Source organism: Phaethon aethereus (assembly GCF_964289735.1).
Source record: "Phaethon aethereus genome assembly, chromosome: 15".
Taxonomy (NCBI): Eukaryota; Metazoa; Chordata; class Aves; order Phaethontiformes; family Phaethontidae; genus Phaethon; species Phaethon aethereus.
The window spans coordinates 841,440-862,921 of NC_138591.1; the positions used below are offsets into that span (position 1 = coordinate 841,440).

The window sequence follows — 21,482 nt, forward strand, 5'->3', positions numbered from 1 at the left end:
TGGCTTTGTGAATAATGACAGACTTGAGCAATGACGATTGCCTTCAGGTAGAAGAGCTTCCAATCAGTTGATCTTTGTTGCACTTACCCCATAATTTTAGATTCAGAATTGATTAAATTTTCTGAAAAAGTCAGTCATCTCACCGCCATGAAGCATGAACTCTCCAGCAACCGGCAGAACACTTCTAGTCAGAAGCCAGCACTGTTCAGCCTACTCAAGGTCATCCACATAGTTTTTGGTAAATTTGGCTGTAAGACATCTTTCCTCATTTCTAAAGATGGAAAAACGGAACAAGCATTTCCTAGACAACGACATTTATTAGAAGTTATTCAGATATAAATTCCCCTAATCCCCAGAGACACTTTCACTGTCCTTGCAAAATTACAGGGAAATAAAAACAATGCGAACAGTTCAGCCTTTGAACAGTGTCCAGCAGCAGGGACGCTACAGCTAACACTCCAGGCCTCTCATTGCAGCAATGCTGCTGGCCATTCTGCGGGGCATGCTTTTTGCAGCTTGCCGGTAGTCCTCTGGTTTTGCCTTCAACAGAGTAACAATATTCTGCAGTGTTCTTGATGGCTGAAGGCCGAGGGCATCCATCACGTTTATGAGATAATCTGTAAGATTAAGGATAAACATGTATTTGAACAGGCAACAGGCACTGTGCAAATGAGTTATTCTTCATTCTTCACGACAGCTAGAATCCTGTCACTGATAGCTCAAAAATACAGAAAATGGCGGCATGTTTGGAATCTAACTGTACTGACTGATGCGTATTTTTGGCTTCCTGTACACCTCCAGTTCAGACAACTTCTGTTCAGAGAACAGAGACACATCCTGCCAGGTTTCAACATCTGCACACAACATCCTCCAGGCGGTCAGTCTCCACGGTCACAGATAAAGGATCACAATCACACTTTTAAAGGCAAAGAACTTGCAACAAAGCTGGGAAGTTCTGCAGAGGTGAACGGCTGTCGAGGCAGGAGGGAGTTCGAGCTCACTGATTCGAAGTCAGTTGGGGAATTAAGGATAGCAGGGAGAATGCTGAGCAACCAGCCTCTAATCCACTGGTTTGTTTTTAAGCAATGCCGGGGCGGGAGGGAAGATTCAGGCCACGTTCACTGGCATTCAAGCACGCTTTCAGGGGAGCTGAGGACGAGATACTGTCTGCATCCTTATTTTTGAGCTTCTCCATGTGGAAGTCAGTAGGAAAAGGACTAACTGGCATTTACAATAGCTGTAGTGGTCTCTTGGTGACACTTTCATCATCTTCAGGTAAGAAAAACCCATCTTCTCTATATCCTGCAGAAACACCTTCCCCAATACCTTCCACCAGTCTTCCCTCAGTCACTCTGCATGGCATGGGAGAAGCAGAGATGGCACATGTTGTTCACCTATCTCCCATTTCGCTGTTGAACATTTTTCCATGCTGAAAGTACCTTTAGTCACCTAGCACCTTCAGAGTGGCAGGACAGTAAGTTAGCCAAGGCAGGGGAGCTGATCCTACAGGTTTTGTTAAAAAGGGTGCTGGTCAAGTGCTCCACGATTACTTTTGGAAGGCCTTTAGCTGATCTACCTACTTCAGCTATCAAGCGGATGGAAGAAATCAACCAGCTGCCCTCTTTGTAATCTACTGGAGCACTTCCCAACAGACTTGGCACATGCTGTGTACCTCCTATATGGCATATACTGGCAGTACGTGGCACTCTGATGAGAAGGGAGAGAGCAGTGCCACACTTGAAAAGATTATATATGGATCTTTCTTGCTAAGACTGGCTTGTAAGGGAATCCTCTCAGTTCAGGAGGACTTTGACTTCCACAGTCAGAAACACAAAGCAGTGAAGAAGCAGAAGTACCTACTGGAAAATCACCCTCCCCTTGAAAGAGGGATGTGACAGAACACTTTGCAAAAGGGAAGCTGTGAACCACGCCGCCATGCCAGGTATCAGATCAACGTGCTCACGATTAAAGGAGAAACCCACACTGCAGTTTCTTCAAATATAACACAACGACAGAGCAGCCCATGTGTTATGGCAACAGTTCTCAGGCCAGTGTGTGCACTGAGCTTACCAATGTCTGTGGCAAGCTGCTTTGTCGAATGTACTGTGAGCTCTGGTATTTGCAGGATGACTTCACAGTAAGTTTGCATTGTAGCTCTGGCGATGGAGCCCAGCCAGTAGTCAGCCATGTTGTCCAGCTCAGGTAATTCATCTCCTGGACAGAAAATTCTCATTAGCAGTCAGCAGTCTCATTCACCTGCATTTGCTGGTTTTGTAACAAAACATAATTCATAAACAGTTAACTATTTCTTCAACAGGACATTAAGGTATTCAGAGTTTACCAGCTGTTACATATCCTCCCCAATACTATAAGACATTGTAAGTTAGCTCAAGACCCAAAACACTTTATGCTTCCCTCTATTACTTCTCCAGGTAAGTAATTTCCAAAGGGCTGACAGATGATCAGGCTGGGATCGGGGGCACTGCCTGCCATGTTCTACAGGATCACCTTCCAGGGGTAGTTTACAAACTACTGCAACAACAAGGATTCACAGGGGTTGTTTTCAAGCCCTAAAGGCATTCTATGTTTATCAGTGTTTTGAAAATTAATGGGCTATTAAATATGTAAATGCTTCAAGATGACAAAATAAGTAATGCAAAAACCTGAAGAGCATATTCTCAGAAGGCTGCAGGAAGACTATGAATATCAAGCTCGACGCTTCCTTGATTGTCAGTGGAAATAAACACCAAGAAGAGATTAACCACAGCAAACCATGGTGCGCTGCCAACCCGCTGTGAAGCATTATGTAGCTACTGCTAACTGCAGCAGGATTAATGACACAACAGGTAAGGGCAGCCACAACTCAGCTTGCTGCAGGAAATTAAGGAACAACATGCAGAAAGAACTCAGCGTTTTCTGGGGAGAAAGTTTTGAAGAGGCAGCTGGGCTGTACTTGTCTCGGCAGCCACCCACAGCACCCACTGCACTTCCTTCAGCACAGGGGGGTTAATCATTGTGGCTGGCATCTAATCACTAAAGAGTCAGGTGGCACTGGCAGTAGCAGTGGAGTTCTAATGATTTTTCAGCTGGAGTTAAAAAAGAATTTAAATGAAGCAGTCAGCATTCCAGAATTGTGTCCTTACTGAGCAAGAACCTGACTACAGCGACTAGAACACATGGTCGGACCCTTAAGAAAAGAAATTTCCCAAGATGCAAAATCTGTCCAAAATAAGACAGACAGCAGACCAGTTTCTGACCGTGGGCTCCTAACCTTTGTCACGGATGGGCACAGGTTAGCATGTCACACAGGGTGTAACAGCAGTTCCTCCTGGATTTACAGAGAAAAGGTGCAGAGGAAAAAGTTGCTTACAAGTGAACAGCATTACTCACCTGCTTGAGAACGAATAATCTATTCCCGAAGAAAGGAACTCAGGGGCTCCTCTTTTTCTAGCAACAAATTAAGGGGCTCAGGAAGGTCATGAAGGACTGCGTATTTTATACCACAAGTGATTAGTGTAAAATTAAGCTTACGGGACACTCTCTCCAGATTTCACTAGGGTCTGAAGCTGGAAAGCTTCATACCAAGTTAGTTCCCGGCAGCAGTTGTTGCAAGAATCCCACCTCAGATACTGTCTGGGGGTAAGAACACACTGTGTGATCACCAATGCAGGGTTGCTCTCTTCAGCAGACAGGGACGTTACAGGAGAGTCAGCCAGCCTAACAATTCACCACTTCTAAGCATGATCACAAGCTTCCTCTTTGCCTGTTCCTTGCTGTGCACTGCTGCCAGCTCTGTTGCATAGTAGACCTCTTAGGAAGTTGATTTAAATCACTTCATTGATACATTTTTGAGAGAAACTAGGCCAGAAAAGAGGGAATACTTTTCTGTGGGGTTAACAAATGGAAACTGCCCTACTGTGGAACCAGCACAAAGGAGAAGGCAGGAGTGCAAAGCTGGAGTGAGACTCCCCCTTCAGCAAGCTATTAGACAGTCCACACTGCTCCAATGGACAGGCTGATACAGAGCAGCAGCCACAAAAGCTAACTTTAGAAGTCTTTCAGGCTAGATGGTTCAACAGTTCCCTTCAGAGTTTGGGAACTGACCCCAGGTACCTCCTGTTCACTCCTTGCACCTAGGATATTAAATACTGCTCCAACTCTGAAACAGTAATACTTCAGACCCTGCACCCAAACCACAGTTTTAATGAATACTAAACTTAAGCAGATCAAGCTAAAGCTTTTGGTTTGAATGAAATTGAAAATATTTTATTCATTATTTAGAGGCTCCTCCTGGGTATTACCAAGAGACTCTTGGAAGAAACAGCACGACTAGACAATAGGAAATGGATCTCACACAGCTTTGTTACCATAACACATCCCACTCGTGTAATGTCAAAATGTGAAAGCTTTCCCCCAGACACTTCAAGTCTTTGGTTTCACCCTACCTTGTTCTGGGGGGTAAGGCAGTTTTCCAGCATGTAATGCCAGTTCCAAAGCAGAATCCTCCTGAGTGACAAACGGCTCAAGGTGGAGAGGAAGTGACATAATATATTGCCCAATCTAGAATAAAAGCATGAAGAGCTGAGCCACTGAATAAATGTGAAGCAAGTACTTTGCTAGAGAAGTCAACTGCAGTAATCCACACCTGAAAGCAGAAAGCTGAGCTTGACAGCAACTCACTAACCTACATTTGCTCAGAAAGAAATTGGCTCTTGCTCATCGTTACACTTTGTACATGAAATAATTTTTCACAAGGTCAGAGAACCAGCCATTGAAACAATCATGTTAAGAAAAATCTGTACAGAGAACTGGTATTTCAAGCAAATCTTTGATCCCTGCAGTGTTTGTCCCCTTCTGTCCCCCAGAGCAGAATCTAAGAGCCTGAAGCAAACAAAACCACAGAAGAGGAAACACTATATAATCATGAAATTACAGAAATGTATCACTCCCAAACAGGGACCATGCTTACAAATTTGCATGCCTAAGCTATGTAACTTCAGGCATACAACAAATACTGCACTGTTATAAAGTGATTATCTGCTGCTATAGAGAATCTGCCTAGATGCAGACACACAGTTCAGAGTACTCCGCCTCCCCATTACGAAGCACACTCATTAAGAGCTTTTTCCTGAGCTCACATCACCTGCCTTTTCTTCTACACAGCACATGTGCCACATCGATTTGTTTCTAAACTCTACTTCAGTTTTTTAGTTTTCAATTTCACTCCACAATGCGATAGCATTATTTCAAGACTACCTAAGACAAAGGCTTGGCTCAGCCTTGGCCCATCTATCACTCAGCAGGAGGATAAAGCGTAGATCTGAAAGGATGTCAGAAAACAAATGCTTTGTATCTGAAATTTTTAGAAGTTCCTCTTTGCCTTGGACAGGCAGAAACGTCCTTTGACTTCTCACAGAATCAAGTAACAACCACACACATCTCAGTTTTAACTTTCAGTTAAAGTGTCAGGGGAGCATATTCAGCCTCTTACCATGCACATCTTTCCTGGTGAACTGTGTTAATCAGAAAGCTACTTAGAAATTTAGTAGCAACCTTTCCTTGAAGTTTTATCTGATACACTGCCCATGAGCTTTCTAAACCTCATAAACGTCTCTCAGATAGCTAAACTGAAGCTACCCATGATAAAATTATCCCACAACTTGACTGACTACCAATTTCTATACATTTCTTTTTCTTTTTTTTTTTTTAAAAGTTTTAAAAGCGAAGTATAACAGTTTGTAGGCCATAAGACAGTGGAAACCAAAATATTACAAGCTTTTGGTTGCAGCCTGTCCTTGAAAAAACCGTTCCCTGTGTGATGCACAGAATGGTAGTAACATAAAAAACTTGCTTATCAAAGTATACTTTGTATTGAGATAACAGCAGCAGTTAATATCTGAACTGCAAATTTGGCAGTGACTTGAAACGCCAACAGGAGAACAGGAGAGCTACCTGAATGATGTTCAGAAGCAAAGAACTGAGGAGGGCCTCGTCAGAAGGAATAAACAGCTCACTCTCCTTTTCCACTCAGACACCCCACTACCAGAAAGGTTTCGTTGTCATTCCATCAGAGAGAGAAACCAGGGAGTCACATGGGGATTAGAAGGGTAAGAGCTCAAGACTTTTTTTTTAACTTCATAGTATGATTAAATCACTCCAATACACACTGCAGCAACTTCTAGGCTGCATTATGAAGATACGCTCAGTATTCACCACTACAAACAGATGTCGGCACTTCCCATCCCATTACAAGAGTTAACACTCCAAACAGTGCAGTTCACTGGGGAAGAACCTCTCCTTGTGATCCTGACATTCTTTTGCTATTCCAGAACTTGACAGGGGTTTCATAAAAGCTACAATGAATGGCACTGAGAGCATCTATCACCATCATACAACAATTTTAACAAATGCTACAATTTTACAAAAAATTGGGGAAATGCAGAAGAAATTTCCTCAGCACTGAGCTTCCAGCAACCACCCTTGCATGGCCTTACATTGCTGATATATTCCAGAGGAGTCAGACTGAAGTTTGGCAGGTCATCTGTCAGGGTCTCACCAATGCCACCAGAGTTCCAACCCTGTAAGGCAAAAAGTGCAGAATGAACCCATGACTTTCTGGATCATGAAGTCTATCGGTATTCTAGGAAGGAGTCACCCAGCAACATGAACTGTGACTACCCAAGGACTCCTAGAAAGCAGACGGTGAGAAAACTGCTACCCTTGTCCTCCCTCAGGCCCAAACCACTCACACCCTTTCCACACAGATCCCGGTGGGAAATACATGCTCCCACAAGTTAGAAAAGCAGCATCTCAAACAAACATCAGAGCTTGCAAACATAGCTGTCTGTTGCGAACGCTGTGGATGAAGGGAGGTAAACTTTTCCACTGACTGTAGCTCATGGAAGAAATGCGATACCAGAGGGAAACATTCTGAAAAGGAGAAAGGTAAGCAACACTGAGCTGTACACCACCCTAAGGTATCCCACGGATAAACCTTGCCCATTCAGATCAGATCAATGTACACATTACTCACCTCCATCTTTGAAACGTGTAAGAGTTGTTGTTTGATGCGAAGAAAAACAGAATCAAAAGCCAAGTGGTGTGCCAGCTGGTTGAGGCGGCTTAGGGCAGATCGTGACGAAGACAATAGGTTGTGGTTACTCGTACCTTTTTCCTTTTACACACACAAGAGACACAAAAAAATGCTTACATACAGCAGTCATTAAACTGACCACACAGAAGCTATGTTAACATTCTTAAAGAGGTCTTTATTATGCTATCCTAATACGGAAGAGCTTTCCTCTTCAATGGCATAGCTTGTTTCCTTTGGGATGCCCTATTCCAACCAGTTATTCACGACAGAACTGCGCACTGCTCTCTGAAACATAGAACAAAGAATCAGCATCACATTCCAGCCATTCCAGGCACCAGTACAGGCTAGATACTGAGAAACTTGCAGGGAAGATGGCAAAACTGCCCTTTTCTCAAAGGGCACAACTAACTAATTCACTGCATGGAATTAAGCACAAGTTTTACATGAATAGTACCTATGGAACTTGACTATTTAGCAAAGGTTTAAAGTCAAACATATACCACTGAAGGCAGAACTGCACAAGCTGCAGGTAAATTAAGTGCAAAAAAAATCAAAACATTTTGAGGAAACACGAGACAGAACTCATAACCTTGACTTCACCACTACATGTGACTGATGATGGCAAACATAACTTAGATCCACAAGAAGATAACTACAGTCATTCTACCCTGTTCACAGATGCATGCATGAATGATCTTGCAGAATTATATTTCAGAATGGATATGGCAGCAGAGCGTAAATGGAAAAGAAAGTCTTGTGAAGCCAGTATGTGGGCTCCAGAATTTGAGATGGCTCCAACGCAATCTTCCCAATGCTTTCTGTGACAAAATCTCCCTCACCTGAACTGATAAGGGCATGTTCACAAAACACAGCCAGGATCTGGGGAGAGATGGGATGAGCCCAGACTTTCTGGGTTTGGACATTTCATCTCCCCGCGGACCGGGATCTCTGTGGAAGACTTGGAACATAGCCCATCAAAAGGCTGCAGCTCAGGATGAAAAGTCATCAGGCTGTAGGGGGAATCCAGGTCTCATCTACCAAATGTGGGCCCAAGAGCATCCTGTGATAGAGGCAGGGTCTCCCAGGCACCAATGCTACCTTTAGAGTGTAAAGCGTTTCCATAAGGCTGGCATATTCAGATGGATTCTCCTTCAAAAGATAATTGTATTCCTGCCAAGGATTCTTTACAGAGCTCTTCTTTTCTGCAGAACTGGTATCCTGAAAGCCAGAAAAACTACAAGGGCTGTAGGAGTCTGAGAGATACTTCCCAGCAGTTGATAAAATCCTGAAAATAAGTACACAGAAGTCACCAGAAAAATCCTCTGAAATCAGCACGGTTGCTCTCAGGTTGGTCCAAGGACCAACACTATATTTATGTTACCTCAAGGGAGAGAGTATTCATTGGTGGCAGATACTAATTACCAGCCAACTCTCACATTTACTGTGCAACTCAAAAACTGCAAAAATATTGACATGAAAGAGAGAGGATCATGCTCTCAGAACATCTAGCAAATATGGAACAAACCCAGTCTCCTGCGCACTGCAGGCCACGGTGTCCTATACTAAGCACAGACACTCAAGTCGGACTACAGCATTTCAATGTACAAGAGGCTGAACAGTGCTCTGCTTACAAGCAACAAAAGATCTGTGCGCTGCCTCTGCTCGACACTGCTCAATTTACAAGGAATTGATTAGTTGAGGCACACCTAGATTCATTTCAGCAAATGATTCATGCCCCATGTCACAAGGGGGGTGAGAATTTGCCAATTTGACCTGGTAGAAAATTCCTTCCCAATCTGGCAGTCCATTTGAAGCCCAGCAGGTATCCAAGAAAAAGGATTCTTGCGACTGTCTCAGGGCACATGACTGAGTGGGACAGTCTGTGACACATCTCCGACATTTCAGAAGATGGGGAGGAGGAGTGGGGGGAAATCACAGTGTCTCTGCTTTCCTTCCATGGTCTATGCAACAAAAGCACCTTGGGGTTTGTTTTCTTTCAGCTTGGTACCTATGTTGACAGCTCATGAATTAAGTTCAGCAATGCTTACCTGTTGGCCAGTTGCTGCTCAAAGTCTCCACACTGACGAAGGAGCTCACCGCAAGTAGTAATTATCCTAGGAAAGAACAAGACAAAAACACATGTTGTGAGATTTGCGGCAGATAATGCCAGGACCACCCCCCAAGACAACCCATCTCAGACATGTGTCAAGTAATTATAAAATGCAATAACCAAACTGCAGCCCACAGGGGACACATCTGTCAAGAGCTAATTTGGCTATTAACTCTGCATCCTTTTGATAACATACTGATTTTTTTTTCCCCTCCGACAGCCTCATCCACACGCTACTTACCATCATCCTGGCTAACGCCAGCTCAGTGTCACTGGGAAAAATTCTAAGAGCCGCTGATATTTCAAGCGATATGACATGCAGTCTTGCTCCAGACAGGGTGGGGAGCCTCCCAGCACTTACTGTGCCAGCAGCAACCTGAAACCCAGTCACTAACACTAACACTCCCAGCAGCACTGCAGCTAAGTGGGCATAGCCCTGCATTCTCCACTAAGAACTTGTGTAAACAAACCCCAAGTAATTTCCTTCCAACTTTGATACAAAAATAAGTTCTGAGCCAGGCAAAAAAATAAATCCCTTTTACCGGACAGAGTTTTGGAATGCAGTCCAGTCCTCCTGGAAAAGGGAATCTGAGAGGACATCATCCAGTTTACATTTCTTTCGTATAGACTGCAATGTATTTGTGAAGTCAGATGTATACCTGTAATGAGAAATGGAGAAGAGACAAGCACCAGCATAAGAGAATAAGTTGGAGAGCAGCTTAACTGCATGTCCTGCAGTTTGCTCATTCAGTCCTCTACAAGGGCCAAATAAGAACTAGAAATATTAAAAGGAGCTCAGAAGAGACACTGTTGTTCCAGGCCAAACACGCAGATGTGAAGAATTGATCAGCCACAGCCCACTCAAGCCTACTAGAAGACAGGAAGAAACTCAAGAGTAACAATACTGTGTGGCTACTTCAATTTGCTGCATATGGATTACTAGGAACTCTCCACTCCCATGAGAGGGTATGAGTATGTCATTTTTGTTACCACTACAGTAATTGCATCTCCTAGAAAAGACCAGAAAAAGTTTTTAAGGCTACTGCTACTCCAATATCACTTGGCCCTTACTCTAGGAACATAGTGACAACAATCTTATGAATTTGTTTTTTCAGCTACTCCCCAGATGAGAACATGGATAAAAAGGAGAACATTTTGTTTTCCACACCTTGCCTTTTTTTTTTTTAAATAATGCCCATAAGCTGGAGGCATGCACACTGCTATGTAATTGCTTATAAAGAAGGTGAGATCGGAGAACTGTGCTTTCCACTTCCCTCTTCCTCACAGGGCAGCAAGATAACACCTTGATTTATACCTTGTGACCAGCTCTTTTGATATCAGGAAAGAATAAGGAGGTAATCAGTACTGGAATATCATCTAAGCAGGCTCTCAGTGACACTTCAAGGCAAGAACTTACAGGGAACCTCACTCACTAGAGTATCTCGCACTTAGAGGTAGATTCTGAATGTGAGGTCACTTGTCCCAGTAAGTATACACTTCCTCACTGAGATCTGCTTTCATCAGCCTAATTCGTCTTTGTCTTTCTCTGTTTTGGGAAACTTTTTTCCCTCCAAAGGTACTCACTAAAAATGAAAACTCAGTCCAACCAGAGTAGAAAAGAGCTGAGAAGTCTTCCAGTTAGCCATAAAAAGCTTCTATTTTTCCCCTAAGAAACAGTCACTGCCTGAATGAAGTGGTAGGAGGGGATATAAGATGATTCATATTACGATTATAGATACTTACTGCTCTCAGTCATTTTTCATAAACTACAAAATCCTTGGCCACAAACTGAATACTTGCCACTCCCTTAGGATAAATGCAGCAGTGTAACTAAAAGCACCTTACTTCGTGAACAGAGCTTTCAGGGCTTTAAGAAGCCCACACGCTCCCAGTCCATCAGTGAGTTTAATGCAGTTGTCGATGGCTCCAGAAGCCAGAATGAAGAGTTTGTTGACTGAATGGTTCAGTTCCTGGACACAGTCAATTACTTCCCAATGCTCCTAAATAACAATAACAACAAAGTTGAGCCTGACTCTTCTTTCAGTGAGTGACTAGACATTAAAGAAAAGACACCTTGTATAGCACACTGTTCTCTCAGTATCCCCCAATCTTGTGACACACTTAACAGAGAACAATGCTGGTTGCTTCCACCCTCCTGTACAGCGAACATTAACAGAAGTCAGACTATCAAATCCTATGTTTCCCAGGTCTTCAAGGAAAAACAGTTCTGCCAACAACAGAATCTTCCACAAAAAGGACTTTCCTTCCCCCAGTCTTGCTCCTAATAAATTCTGTAAAACCTGAAGCAGGTTCTTGCTTGGTAGTAATATTTTGGTAAAGCCCTTCTCCAGCAGATCCACACAGTGCTGGTTACTGGAGCAGAAGAAAGGAGTTACCTCCAACCTGACAGTGCTGCTGAAATTAAGTTTATTTCTTAAACAAAATTTACTTAACACTATCAAAATATACTGCAAACAGAAAATATTACCAAAAAATTAGAGGAGGAAAGAGAGCAATAACTATGGCAAAGACGCTTGTATTTAGTATGTGCTTCAAGCCGCTCCCTGTGAACAACGACTGCTACCTTACCAAGGGCACTGCACTGATCTGAATGAGGAGGTTTTCTTCTTCCAGGTCTCCATACTCAAGTTGATAGGGCTTGTATGGGCCATAAACTGCTTCCACCAGTTCCATCACTTTTACCAGGTTCTGCTCCTCTAAAAAGAATCAGATGTTTAGTCTGCAACTAGGTGAATGTGCTACTAAAAACCTTTTTTCAAGTAACATGCAGTAGTTCTTCAATTAGAGCATGCTGCCTACACAGGCTTGGAATGTTGCCCAACAGCTTTAAGTCTCAACTACACAGACTTTTAAAAATTTTTTTTAAAACCAAGGTTATTATCTCTACCTACTTCTTAAAACCAAGATGTTCTACCTCAGCAAGTGCCTCAAGAAAATTATCATTCACTGCTCCAAAACAGCCTGACAAAATTGTATTAAACATTCCAACCTACAGTAGAAGGAAAATATTGAAACCATTTGAGAAGTGAAACCTATTACTCCCACAACTTAAAACAGAGGCAATCCTCATTTATCAGAAACCCTGGTTCATACAATAATTGACATCAACTCAATTCACTTAACACTACTACTGCACAGTATTCATCAGCCAGAGCTGAACGTGAATCATGAACTTAGCATCTTGGTGCCATTCCGTTGAGCAGGGAGCTGCAAACCCAAACAAAAACGCCATCCAAATGATTATTTCTCTAATCAGAATTGGACACCAGCTGTTACCGTGAAGTTTTGCCAAACTTAAACTAGCATCAAACCAGAATTACTTTGAATCCTGGATATAAAAAAAACCTTTTACACCCTAAGGACAGACAAGCAATGGAGCACGTTGTCCAAAGTGTGTGCTATCTCCATGCTTGGAAGTTTTCAAGATACCCTGAGTATCATAGTCTGAACTCAGCAGACCTTGCTTGGAGCAGGAGGTTGGACTAGTTCATCTCCTGAGGTCCCTTCCAACCTGAATTATCCTATGAATCATAACTGAACCCTCCCCTCACACATATGTAGGAACTGGTCTGACCCTGTTCTTCTGAGTCACAGCCTTTCCATTCTTGACATATTTCTCTTCCCAAACATCTTACCCCACAGCAAAAGAGATGGAAATAAAGAATATTTATTTTAAACACACTCCAATAACAGTTCAGCTGCTGAGTTCCTATTCCATCATTTTCTAGAATTTGACATAATTTTTCCAAGTCCTTTTTAATAATTTTTATTACAAACCGCAAAGTAAGCTAAGCCGAGGATAGAAAATGACTGACAAGAGTATACCATCACAAAGACAACAAAAACAGTCACAATGACAGTCATACTCCCTGAAATTGCCCAGTAATCATAATTTACATGATCAAGTAAGAATTTGGGTTTAAATAGCTTAAGACAATGTTATGAGGAACCAAACATAGGAAACACAGCATTAGGAATGCTTCATTAGCTTTAATTTATGATTTTCCCATAGCCAGTCTTTGAAGGGGCCCTACCAGATTAATGAACTGTTGGCTATTTATAGTCCTTTAAGTCAGGCATAAACCCATGTAAACACAGCACCTCACTACCTTGTGGTTTGTGAGAATTATTCATCAAGCCATGACCAAAATGAGATGACAAACATCATAAGGCAAGGAAAGTACAGGTTAGATATTGAATCAAACACCAAGGATGTTGCTAGGGAATAAACTACCAACAGTTCAGAAATAATATTTGGCCCTGCATTTTCATTCGATTAAAACATAAGCCAGTAGCAACAGAAAAACTACAAAATAAAAATTAATAACCCAATGGATGCAGCTTTCTAGCAGGTTTTCTCTTGTTTAGTAAGGTGTGACTTAAGTTCCAGGAAACTCCTCAACTTTTATGCTTTGTGACCTTTCACAATGAGTTTCAGATAGCTTTCCTAGAGACATTTCCTCATCCGTTAGACAGAAGAAGTACTAATGCTTGTCGAAGGAAAAGTGCCAAATATTATACAGCCTAGACAGCAAGCATGCTCAGAACATGTCTGCTTCGGTAAACCCAATCAGTATTGTATCAGTACCTTTTGTGTAAGATAGATACACGTATGCACAAAGGTGCAAATGCCATGTAATTAGTCAACACTGTAGAAGAGAGAATCCCTCCCTTCACTTAAAACTAAACAAAATCCCACAACAGAACTTTACACAGGAGTTGGCAGAGCAGAATGACAAAATTCAGTGCAAGAGCCTTACTCAAGTTTGGCAGCATTGCTACTTCCAGCCCTTTTGCAAAGTGGATGGTGGCATCATAGAGCTCCAGCAGCTTATTCAGTTTGGTTTCTTGGCCTGTTCTCTCCATGGCAGTGCTGAGGCAGACAGGGATGGAAGGCACCAATGCTCCCAGAGTTTGAATCAACAGTACAGTCACAATTTCATGGGGGTTCTTGAAAACCTGTGGTAACAAAAAAGCTACTAGCAAAAGCACGTTATCTCAAACGAACATGACAGGCAGCAGAGGGAAGCGGACAGCTTCCAGAGAGAGCCCCATTAACAAACCACATGTCACTGTCTCAGCAAAGACAACGATAAACTGTCCCACTCCAAACTGAGCAGGTCCTGTCAGTCCAGGGGCTGATACCTTCCTCAGCCCTCCTGAATATGCCCTGCTGGCAGAAGCAGCACCACTTCCCAGGGGCAACCATGGCCACCGTAGCCTCCCTTCTGCCCCACAGAGACTGGGCTCCTGAAACAGAGGGACAGAAGAGGCAGAACAAACGGGTTTGCAGATGCTGACAGCAGAGAGGCAGGCTGCCATAACCAGAGGGGAAAGAGCTGGGAAAGCAAGCTGCAGCAGCTCGACCTGGACATTTGCACACCTAGCACAGAAACTGTGTTGGGAATGTGCTTCTTTCTATTAAAGAATTAATGTAAAATTACCTATTGGTGAGAGACAGTGACATAAAGATCAAGAAGATGACATCCTGTGCACAAACAGATCACAGATTCCTCAGATGACATGAGGTCCCAACCAAAAGGGAACAAAAACAAATCTGAAAAACCTCACAGGGGTAAAAAAAAAACAACAGAAGAGGTCTGCTAAGACTGCAAGAACCTCACTGACCTAGCATGCAGGACAGCCTGATTACAAAAGTGTAAGTCAATACATATTTTACTGTTGAAACTGTGCTTTGAATACAGCAAGCAAGGAACTAGAAGATAGGTATAGGTCAAAAACTGAATTCAGCAGAATAGAGGCACTACAGTAATTCGAAAAACCACCTGGCAGAAAAGGGCATTTGAAAACAAAGCACTCCGTTTACATAGGTGTCTTGGGGAAAAAACACATATATCAATAAAAGATGAAGAAATAGTACTACATCACAAGTCAAATTACTGGTCAGATAGGCAGAAGTCAGTACTGGAAAGGCTAGAAAGACTGTAATCAGCTGAGAGCTTTTATTTACGTGCACCACTCTCAACTCCACTAGCATAAAATGTGTTACAGCCTTTTATTGTGACTTTTTTTGTCAGCTATTCTTGCTCATTTGCTTTGAAAGTTGCGATCACCACGAAAAAGATCCAATAATTTCAGAAAGCAGAAGCAACAATGGAGATTGAGCGACACGAGCTTTGTCCCATGTGCCATTTCTCTCACACAATCCCCAGTTCAAAAAATATGTGCTAAAATGTAAGCTGACATCTGACCTGTCATTCACATCGAATCATTAGGCAGAAAAAATACATTTCAAGGAAACACTGAGCTCCTTTGCAGTACAGGCCTAGCATTTGCACCAGGCTTCATAACATGAAGATAAGAATCTCTTACCCTTCATGGATGAAAAACCAGGCTCAACCACATGAACTTATTTCTTCATTCACTAAATGACAGTAACTTTTTTGGACCCTACATTATTCCTGGCAGGAAAAAAAGGAGTACACAGACTCTAAGGAGGAATAGCAGAATCCCTCACTGATATCTCACACAGTGTGACATGAATCAGTCCAATATGACCTTGAGGGCTTCCTCGAGGCCAAGTAATAAAGCAATTCAGGCATTTTGAGTGTCTTGCAACAGAACACATTTGCAACACCAACAAATTAGATTTAACTTAAGATACAGATGAACGTGATAGAGCAGGTTTAATGTCAATAACACAGCAACCTTGCTGCCAGTAGAACACCAGAAATCAAATCTTGTCTGCAAGAGCTGGACAAGAAACAGAAGTAGGTTGCAAGCCCTGTCTTGCATTGATAAGGGATAGAGTATAACTCAAAGAGTGAGCACCGACGAACTATTCTGCGCTTCATGAGAATTAAGAGAGTGTGCTCAGTCTCGTCCTCTCCCATAGGCTGCACCAATACTAAATAGTCACTGCACCTGTGTTGCCCACTGAAGCTGTGAGTGCCAGGTCCCAAGGAGTGTGTCATACAGTTCAGTCAACTGGCGATTTAAGCTTAAGTCACTTTGGCAAAGATCCTGCCACACTGCCACCAGCTGCACCTGCAGGGATTAATAAGAACCATTCTAAGAGAACTGACAGTCCACACATCTACTAGCTTTTGTTATTTCAAACCAAGGACTTCCCACGCAAAGCACTTTTGCTAAAACACAATGCCCACCCTTGGTCCTCTCTCCAAATTTCAGCATAACATTTTGCTATGATTCATCGCCACAGAAGGAAAAGACTTTCAGCATGAAGCTAGAGGCTTCTTAGTTGATTCAAAGATTTAATTAACATTGGTATTTTACTCATAAAATGAGACCGTAACTGATACCCCCACATAATAGTCGAAATACTTGGCAAGCCCCAGCCTTGAACTTAATCCTCAAAAGTCGCAGTCATGAGAGAAATTTGAGGATCAGGTTATGGCTACAGAACTGTCAGGAATTCCAACTTTTAATCTTACCTGAAAAGAGTTTACAGAAGTCAGCAGCTGGCAAGTTGGAGCAATAAAGTTATTGCTGACACAGCCACATCCAAGAAAAGCAAAGCAAAACTATACGGCACAGAGAAATCAAGCAGAACGCACATATCCTATGTCTAGCGCAGGTAGCAACACAAAGCCCTGAATGGAGAATTACTCTTGAAACATGGGGAGTAAAGCCAGACAGAGAAGTCAGAGAACAAACATGGAAAATAACAGGTTCCATCCTCCTTCGAACAGGAAAGGTAAAATGCATGAAGTAGCAGCTCCCCCTACAGTCCAAGCCAAGCAAGAATTCAAATTTTTATTCCTCCATATTAAAATATTATCAAAATACCTACCTTATGACACTTGTAATAATAAGCAAGAAGCTGGGGCATCCGATCAATCTCAGTGAAAACTTTAACAAACGTTTTTGCCTGATCTAAACAAAGCAAAACAACAGGCAGTTAACAGTCAGTCTCAAAGCTGAGGGTGAGACAGTAGTCTAACTGAGCAAGAGAATTCTTCTTTTAAGGGAATATTCACAATGGTCTATACAGAAAGACACAATTTCACATTTTGTTTGCTTACCTTCTCAAATAGGAGCAGAACCACCTAAAACACATACTCAAACAAGAACAGGTAGCAGACATGAGGAATTAATTCAACTTCTTAAATTTAACTTCTTAACCAGCAAATGTATGTAGTATTAAAGACAGATAAATCCAGAGCATTTCTTAGAAAGAAATCATTATTTTCCAGAATTGAGCCACTATCTACAAAACTAGAACACACCTCATGAAGTCCTCAGCTTTGCTTTCATCACTCCTCAAACTAATACCTAAGCTAGCTGCACAGTTAGCTCTTACACAAAGCTCTGAAATCCAAGTTCCTCAAAAGCCTGTTTAGTACTGTAAGGGGGTGACTATAGTTCTGTCCACAAAATACATCTGGGGTTAGAGGAATTAGTAATGAGACCTTGTTTTTCAATCAGGACCCAGAAGGCAGATCAACTACTACACTAAGTAAGTTGAAGTGCTCTTCATCTGCGTTAAGTCACCGAATACAGACTCTCTGGAGATGTGTTTACAGACTTGTATTACATCTATAGGAACTGGACTTCAGAAAAAACATGACTTCACAGTAAACAGAGAAACTGTCTTCAAGGGGACAAAAGCCCATGTCTCCACATGCCCAGAACAGATTTTGAAAAGGAATGCAAACAGTGTTTAAAGTGAATTATTCTGAACAGTATGCCCAAGCAAAGGACCTTGCACCAGTAGACCTGCTGCTAGCAGCTTCCTTGCACCTGTATGTTTTCTTTGGTGGAGAGCTCACAAAGCATATGAATATTCAATTTACTTTCATCCTAAGCACACAAAATATTCCAAAACATCACCCTTTATCTTTAATTTGTCTGTAAAAGGTAATGCACTGCAACAGCAGGCATGGGACCTACTGTGAAGGTGATGAGCACAGTCCAAGAAAAAAGGAAGCTGTGCAAAGAAGGAAAGCCAGAAGAGGAATGTGAGAGAGAAGAAAGATCTATGAAAAGGATTAAGCACATTTGTTAGAAGAACAGCACATAGAGCTTCTTCCCTCCTCCGCTCCCTCCAGCTGTCTGCAGTCACACACTGCTGCACTTTACCTTTCCATAGACAAGAACTCCAGAGTGCTGTGCAGCAAAAGCACCACAGCCCCAGATTCTCACTGGGACGTCAAGGTGCACACAGATTGGAGGCAACAACCAGAACAAGTATTTTTCAGAAGTGCTGTGACAGTAGGAGAGGGAAGAAGGAGCACAAAGAACAGTCCAAAAAGTCAAGTTTTCTAAAGGAGAGTTTGTAAAACAGTTTTTACAGGGTAGTAAGGAGTCAGAATGTTTCCAAACAAACTTCCTTCTTGATTACAACACCAAGTGGTAACAGAAATACCCAGCAGCACTATGATAATGTAAAACCAGTGGCCTTGAGCAGCACTTCCCACTTGGAGAGCATCCATGGCAAAACTGAACTATGACAGCAGGGCAGCCCTGCCTCAGCACCTCCATTTCACACATCTACATGGCCTATAAAACCAGCTCATACTTTCCTTATTTCCCATAGTGGCCACAGGTACACCAAACTGTAGGAAAACCAAAGATGCACTGGACTGCAGGCAGCTGCAGAGCACGTAACATTTCATGGCATCTAGCTCCACCAGAAAAAGCACACAACACAGTGCCAGGAGCCTTCAGGACATAAACTCCCCATCCAAACAATGTTTTACTTTTTAAAAATAAACTCGTCACCAATTGTAAATGACAGAAAGACTTACTGACCTACAGACTGGGAGTTAAAAGCAGCAACAATCTGAGGGCTGGCCATGGCCTCTAGTCGGTTCTTCAGAGCCTCAAGATGCACACACTTCTCCGAGTAATCTGGTGTATCCACAAGCATAGCCAGGCTGTTCTGCATACTTGTTAGTTTGGCCGAAATCACAGACACATCCTGCCACCAGGGAAAGGCAATCCAGTTACCAAACGTGACCTTAGAAAGCATTAATACCAGTTTCATAATGACATTTTACAAACAGGCATACGTTTTAGAGTCACTTCAAAAACCTACTCTTAAATGCAATTTCCCTGTAAAGTTGAAGGCACAAGGACCAAAACCAGTAATGGGGTATCTACCTGTGTTTTAAGAGTCTCTTCAATGTCTGCACTTAACGTGCTCCATTTGTCCGCTTCCTGAAGTGACTCAGCAGCCAACTGCATTCTAGATTTCACTCGGTCAATCTCTACCAGGACCTGAAGAAAAGAAATAAATAACATTGCCCATCAAAACAAAAGATGACTGCCATAGATACTTACATTATGGGACTTATTTTTGACTTGGATTTAAAAAAAAAAAAAAGTGTGAAAAGATCATGCTGTTACAAGGAGGAAGGAGTTGGTTGAAAGAGCTAGAGATGTAAATCAACTTCCAAAGTCAAACAACAAAAGGTTACTTTGAATTCTAGATTCAAACAATTCCATACTTTTAGTATCCACTTTGTCTGAAAAATGCTATGCACCCAGCTAACAACAGGCAGAAATCTGGGCAGAAATCAGTGTCCCCAGTCAGGTAACAGAAACTCTGTCTGAATTGAAACATGATTAGCTGTTCCTCGGGAAGTGCAGATTGCACTGGTCTGTGTCACACCCACTTTTCTACTATTAATGTTGAGAGAAATGTTTTTGTCCCTCTTGAGTTCACAAGATTGTTTAATATAAGCAACTCTGGAAACTTTAGAATTTCACAAATTGCAGACAAACACTAAGTAAGACAAGAACCCACCTGCATTGACTGAGCTGTGTCTTCTTCAAATTTCTTGATATCTTCTTTAACAAGGATCATTTGCTCCTTCAGGAATGTCGCCTCCTGTTTCAAGACTTCCACTTCCCGGAGGACTCTGGGCATGTTCTGGAGAGCCTGATGGCTTGTTTCTACAGAAATACCAAGCACTACAGTGAGGAGGGCCTGAGAACCCTTGCAGGAAAGAGGGAGGTTTTTGATAATCTTATATACTCTTCAATACTAAAAAAAACCACACCAAAAACCAAACAACTCCCCCCCCCAAAACCCCAAAAAACCCAAACAACAAAGCAAACGACCAAACAACAAAACTTTAGTTATATCTTTAAAATTTAAATGCATACTTTATCACAGAAGCACGGAATCATTTAGGTTGGAAAAGACCTTTCAGATCACCGACTCCAACTGTAAGCCCAGCGCTGCCAAGCCCACCACTAAACCATGTCCCTAAGCGCCACATCTACACGTCTGTTAAGTCCCTCCAGCGATGGCGACTCCAGCACTTCCCTGGGAACCTGTCCCGGTGCTTCACAGCCCTTTCGGTGAAGAAATTTTCCCTCGTTTCCACTCTAAACCTCCCCTGGCAGTGGCAGCTGCTTCTCAGCGTTTGGAACAGATCTTTCAGGCCACCGCGAGTACAGCAGCACACCCGCCAGTACTGCAGCAGAACGGCTAACTGACGGAACACAACCCCCGTCGGACCCAGCCTGACACGTTTACAGGTCAGCCCAGGAGCACGCCCGCAGGGCGCCTGGCCACGGCCGCCATTACCGCCACGGCCGCCAACCCCGGCCCGCACCCGGCGGCGGACTCCACCACCCGCCTCACCCTCCACGGCGTTGTTGACCTCCTGGATGAAGAGCTGCAACTTCATCACCAGAGTAGCGGCGTGGGCGTCCACCTTCCCGGGGGCTTCCTGCTGCACGGCCCGGAAGGCCGCGTTCACCCAGCTCTTCACCTCAAAGTCGTCCGACAGGAACCTGGAGAAGTCCATGGCCGCCGCCTCCCCTCCGGGCCCACGGCTGCACCCGCGGGGGGCAGACCGGCCACGGCGGCGGCCCCGCAGCGCAGCAGGGAACGCGCGACCAGGCCCCTGCCGGCCACCGTACCCGCTGTGCCGCGGCGCCTGCCGGCCACCGTCGGCGGGGCGTTCCCCGGCCCGGGGGGGCGGGGCCGGCCGCGCGCGGAGGGCGGCCCGCTGGCGAACGGGCCCGCCAGGGCTGGGGGTCGGGGCCTGTGCGCGGGACCTCCCGAGCTCGGCCTACCTGGCCCGACCGCCCCGAGCACCAAGGCCAATCCGTTCTTCCCCTGCAGCTGGAAGCGCGGGGGCTGTGGGCAGAACGCCCCGTTCGGGGCGGCTGTGGGTGTCACGCGAGAGGCGCCGTTGTGGAGGAGAAGCCCCAGACGCGCTCCGGGCGCTGCAGAGCCCAAAGGAGCCGGCGCACGACAAGCTGCGGGGCCTGGCGAGGGACGAGCTACTGGCTCAGCCGTTTTTTCTCCCAGACTGG

At 43.7% G+C, this 21,482-nt stretch overlaps 1 protein-coding gene across 1 annotated transcript; it reads right to left on the minus strand.

Annotated features, from left to right (window-relative positions):
• Positions 1-411: 411 nt before the first annotated feature.
• Positions 412-20,968, minus strand: COG7 (component of oligomeric golgi complex 7; the record flags this gene model as incomplete). The annotated part of the gene is made up of 17 exons (XM_082006471.1): positions 412-617; positions 2,071-2,214; positions 4,446-4,560; positions 6,495-6,578; positions 7,034-7,174; positions 8,192-8,378; positions 9,142-9,207; positions 9,746-9,862; positions 11,049-11,203; positions 11,793-11,920; positions 13,985-14,183; positions 16,110-16,232; positions 16,999-17,081; positions 18,960-19,128; positions 19,311-19,427; positions 19,957-20,105; positions 20,803-20,968. 17 exons carry the CDS (start codon positions 20,966-20,968, stop codon positions 451-453), a joined length of 2,310 nt encoding a protein of 769 aa, XP_081862597.1. The 3' UTR covers positions 412-450.
• Between the last annotated feature and the right edge of the window lie 514 nt (positions 20,969-21,482).